This window comes from Castanea sativa, chromosome 10, assembly GCF_040712315.1.
Source record: "Castanea sativa cultivar Marrone di Chiusa Pesio chromosome 10, ASM4071231v1".
In the NCBI taxonomy this organism is placed as follows: Eukaryota; Viridiplantae; Streptophyta; class Magnoliopsida; order Fagales; family Fagaceae; genus Castanea; species Castanea sativa.
In genome coordinates, this window is record NC_134022.1 from 35,747,713 (window position 1) to 35,752,698 (window position 4,986).

A 4,986-nucleotide genomic window follows, 5' to 3' on the forward strand; every position below is an offset into this window, starting at 1 on the left:
TACATTATCCCAACGAGATTGTATTCATTCATTAATTAATCGAAACCCCAGAAAAACACCATTACAGTTGCGCCATCAGTGTATTAATTGCTGATTTGACTTGATGGAACAAACCCTGCAAATCTAACAAATCTAGAACCAACTTTACCCGGCATCAGCCGCCATTTCTCCCCCAAAATCCCAGACACCAACACACCCCACCTTTAAAAGCCAGCCCAGAACCTTTCCTCCATTTTTAAGGTATCAAAATTAAAAACAACTAGCACATAACAAAAACACCACCAACAACAACAAACAAAAAGTAAAAATATACATTAAAAATTACCCCCCATTAATTAAATACCCCTAATTTTTTTTTTTAATCTATCTACCTATCAATCATATCAGTAGTAGTAGTTTTCAGAGATTTATCAGTACCCTCCTCCAGAAGAAGCTGACAGAGATGACTGCAGCTGAAGCAGGTGGTGGTAACAGTCGGCTGCAGTTGGCCTCTGCTCTGGGTTCTGATCCAAGCACCGATTCTGAAGCTCTCTCAGCATCTTTGGGACACCACCCACAACTCCATTACCACCCAACCCACTTGTTTTTACCAAATACCCTACACCCCACACGTCTACTTTCACTCCATGCAGCCCCCTTCCCATCTCTGGCGCGTGCCTCCCACGCGCCGCCGCATCTCCTATTCCTCCGGAGGCCGCCGCCGCCCCGTGCGGGTATATTTGTGGTGCGCCCACTGCTTCCTCGAACCCGCAAACGAACCACTCGTTCTCTCTGTCGCTTCGCCGCATCACTTTGTCCCAACCCAAGTCTCGGTGCATGAAAGATAGGTCGTGTAGAGCTACTAAGGCTTTTGTCACGTACTTGAGTGCCTCCACGAGTTGATCACAGTTTGTTGGCTTGAATTTGCACCCTCTTGGCTTGAAAACCAATGCCAGGTCTTTCTCTGATGATCGGAAAATGTATTCCGCATGTGGGATACGTTGGTCAAGAAAATCGTAGATTTCCTTCACTGCAGTCCATCTTCTTTTGCTTGAGAAAATTCTAGTCACGGTATTTGGAGTCATTTCGATGAAATTTCCATTACCCAAATCAAGTCTCTCAAAATCACTATAAGCAAACAGCTGCTTGTAATTCCCACCACTGTTGTTGATGTTATTGAAGCACCGATCAGCTAGCAATGGCAAAAGCCCAGCAATTCTGTAACATGGGACTAGGGCTTTGAGTCTCTCCACCGGTGAAGATAGGTCTAGTGAGCATAAATCTGTACGGATAATGCGGTCTTGTGCACGGCTTAGTGCACAGAATGTTACCAAATAACCAACAGCATAGTAGCCCAAAATGTATGGAAGATCCATATACGTCCATAAAAGCTTTTCGGCAATTGAAGACGAGGGGTCCAAAGCTTCATCCCTTGATTTATCAGCTTCCTCACCTCTCCATAAGCAAAAATTTCTAACAAAACCTGTCACGTTAGGCCATTGATCTTGCAACATCTCGGTCGACGCTGAAGAGGGTTTTCTTATAACAACCATTTCAACTGAACAGAATTTAGACACAATCCTATTGATGCAATCATCCCAAAGGCCAATAAAAGAGTCTCTACTTGTAAAAGTGGCACTGCTAATGCTAGGGTTAGTTCGGATAATTGGGCTCAGAATATCGTATATGAAGTTTCTACAGTCTAATAACTCGGTAGAGATTGCAAAGAAATGCTCTTTCCCTAGAGGTAAGTCCCGGTAAACATCTCTTCGCAGTGGAAAACGCAATTCTTCAGGTGGCGGTTCTTGTAAGTGTGACGAGAGCTCAAACAAGCTTGGTAGTGTTGGTGGTGGAACTCGCAGACACCCTACGTAATACTCAGTTGGATCTTGATATTCCCATGGAGGAATAGCTGCACCAACACGGACCATATAGCATATTGCATAGTGTCAAGAAAAAAAATAAAGAGAAAAGATAAAAACACAACAAACTGCTCGCATGTGTGAATATATTCAGTATAATTTCTGTATATGTTTTCTACAGAGAATGAAAAATCTAATAATATATAGCACAGTCTAGTTTTACTCAAGGGCACAGAAAAATTATTGATGGAGACTAAAATCAAGGATGTATACAATAAATGCCAAGATACTTCCATACTACCACACAGTATTTGATAAATTGGACCCCCCAATGAATGCGACCTACTAGACTTATGAAAGAGTCTCACCAATTCCTCAAAGAAAGTGCTGATGTTTACAGTTTTGATGGTACAACAGATGGGATTGATATCCTTCAATATAACACATTGAATAAATGTTTAAATTATTTCTTATATTAAACAAAACATGAATTTGTATAGTTGATGTAATAACATTTGAATAATCCCTAGTATTGCTCTTTTAATTTTTAGTCATATCTAATAGCATTATATATACTACCGCTTAAGCCTAAAATATTGGGAAGTTGAACATATGGCAAGTTAAGAAATTAAATTCCACTTACATCTGATAGAGGGTTCAGTGAAAGGAAGCTGGACTCTCTCAGTGAAGCCTGGCATGAGTGAGATACTGGTTAGATTCCCAGATGATGTAAAACAGTAAAAGAGGAATAATGTTTGACTAATAACAAATTTTATTTGTACCAGAAGAAGCTGTAGAGGAAGCTTTCCTCCTGCCAAAAACTTTGACTTGTTGTCCAGAAACGAATCTATCTACAGAGAAACCTTTAAGAGGCCCATCTTCAAAGGTTTCCATGGTGCAAGGGACCGTGGAATCGTCAAAGAAAGTAAGCTCATCTGCATTTAAAAAGCTTGAACCTTGGAGCCTCACCCTTCCTCTATGGTGCTCACCTTCTTCAGCCCATAAGCTCACTGATTCTTCCCATGTCATTCGTATCTTTCCAATTCGACGGAACTCTTTAGATAATGAAGAAGATGAAGCGCCTACAATGTCTAGAGGAGACTCAAACCCTAGTAAGGTCCCTCTGGTACCTTGGAATAAAGGTTCATTACCACTGGTCATAACCAATTGTTTTGCCCGAGCTGCACAGATAACAAAACAGCTTTATTTTGAAGTATAGAACCGTAGAACCTAAGTTTTCAATGACAAAACGCATAATAATCCTGGAAACACGCATAGGCACACGCACAACGGAAATTTATACTTGATTTTTCTATCTTAAATGCAAACCTGAGAGAGGGAGCTCATCTTCTTTGAATGGAGGAGGTGGAGGCAAAGCTCTTGTCCCAGTGAGAACTGTTCGACTATCATCCCCAGCTACAATTCCTAAGCTTCCTCTACTTGGAGATGATCTCATTCTAGAACCCATGAACTGTGAAAGTTCTTCAAAAACTTCTTCATCAAACGAAGCTGGCAATCGATGGAGCTTCCTTTCATAAGGAGAGAGCCTAAAGTAACTCTTTCCAACTTGCTCTCTCTCACCCCCTCTTTCCCACTCGTACACCTTCCTGAACTCCCCCAACATATTGTCCCACTTAGTCCCAGCAGTTTTAGCATCCCTATTGACCCCATGTCTTTGAAGAAAATCAGCTACTTCTTTATCTTTATCTGCTCTAGTTTTACCTCTACTTTGACCACTCTCTAATTGCTCTGCTCTTGAAGATGTGCCAGACCCCATATCAGATCCACCTTGGTATTGAATCCTCCAAGCTCTAGCCAACCACAACATCTCGTTTGGCTTCCAAACTGGGCTTACATATTTTCCTTTTCTGATTTGATGATGAGCTTGCTCTCCCTCTAGCTTGTCTGTGTCTTGGCCAGAGGCAGCAGACATAGAAGGCATAGGAGAGTGAGATGGAGATGAGGCTGTGTCTGAAGAGGAAGCGGCTGTTGTGTGGTGTTGCTGGGTTTGTGGGTTGGTTGCGTGTGTGGTCGGTGAAGGGCTTGATTCGGAGCTTAGCATAGCCAACTGGGTCTGTTTTTGTTGTGAAGTTGGAGAAGGTAGAAGCTTCCATTGCCCCGTATACCTAGGTCTCTTTGGATTTACAGCCTCAAATTGTTGCTCAAATGGTGATGATGTAGCACCACTTGGAAGATAGAGAGGGGCAGAGATGAAAGGAGAAGCTCCTTTAGCAACAACAACTGGAGGGGACTGTTGGTGATGGTGTGGCCTTGACTCTGTCGATTCCTCAAGTTGGTCTTTGGGAGAAGTTGAAATTTGCTTTTGTTGCGGATGCTGTGGCGGTTGTTGGGGTTGCTTCTTGGTTGTATCCCCCTTATCACCCATAATTAACAAATGGGCCCAAAAAGACTCGCTAGAGAGAACTTAGATAAGAACCAGATTGAACTAGTTTGGTTATTGGTATTTATGTTTTTTTTTTCTTGCTAAAACTCACAAGGTTTATAAATGCTTTTGGACTTAGATTACTGCCATTTATCCAAAAGAGAAAGTCGCAAATGAAAGTATAGGGATCATAGCCAGTCTAAAGCAACAGCAAAACAAAGAAAAGAAGTAGCAGAAAAAGTCGTGGGTTGTGGAACTGCAATGATTAAGACCATTCAAGTTATTAACCAGTTAATTAATTGAACCTCACAGAAATCTTGATGTGTCATTTTTGACAAGAGAGAGAGAGAGAAAAATTGCATGATTAGAGAGCGTCATGATTGTACCTAGACTGAGAAACGCGGCTCTGAGAATTAACATTGTGTTTGTTCAGGGGTATTCAATGTTGTTGATGGCTTTGTTGTTTTTTTAGAGAAATAAATAAAAAATAGTGTGGTTAATGTATGCCCTTAAGTCACCCGGTCCGTAAAATCCATAAAAATATACACAGAAAAAGTGAGAAAATTCCACGAGTTCCCGCGCAGAGTGAGGAAGTAGGTCTGCAAGTGGAAACTGCGAGTGTGAAGGAGTGTATTTTGGTTTCAGAGGACGATGTGGACTGTTCGAATCAATGGCTCTGCTCCAATTACTCACTTCATGACCCATGAGTCATCACTTAAAGCCGTGCTTATTTTGGTTTGATCCCACTCTCTCTATCCATCT

General features: G+C 41.6%; 1 protein-coding gene across 1 annotated transcript; it reads right to left on the minus strand.

Annotated features, from left to right (window-relative positions):
• Positions 1–4,227, minus strand: LOC142612449 (uncharacterized). Its single transcript, XM_075784541.1, has 4 exons — positions 3,171–4,227; positions 2,624–3,022; positions 2,485–2,532; positions 1–1,891 (listed from the first exon to the last, which is right to left on the minus strand). The coding sequence occupies exons 1-4, from the start codon at positions 4,225–4,227 to the stop codon at positions 411–413; spliced, it is 2,985 nt and encodes a 994-aa protein (XP_075640656.1). The 3' UTR covers positions 1–410.
• Positions 4,228–4,986: the final 759 nt, after the last annotated feature.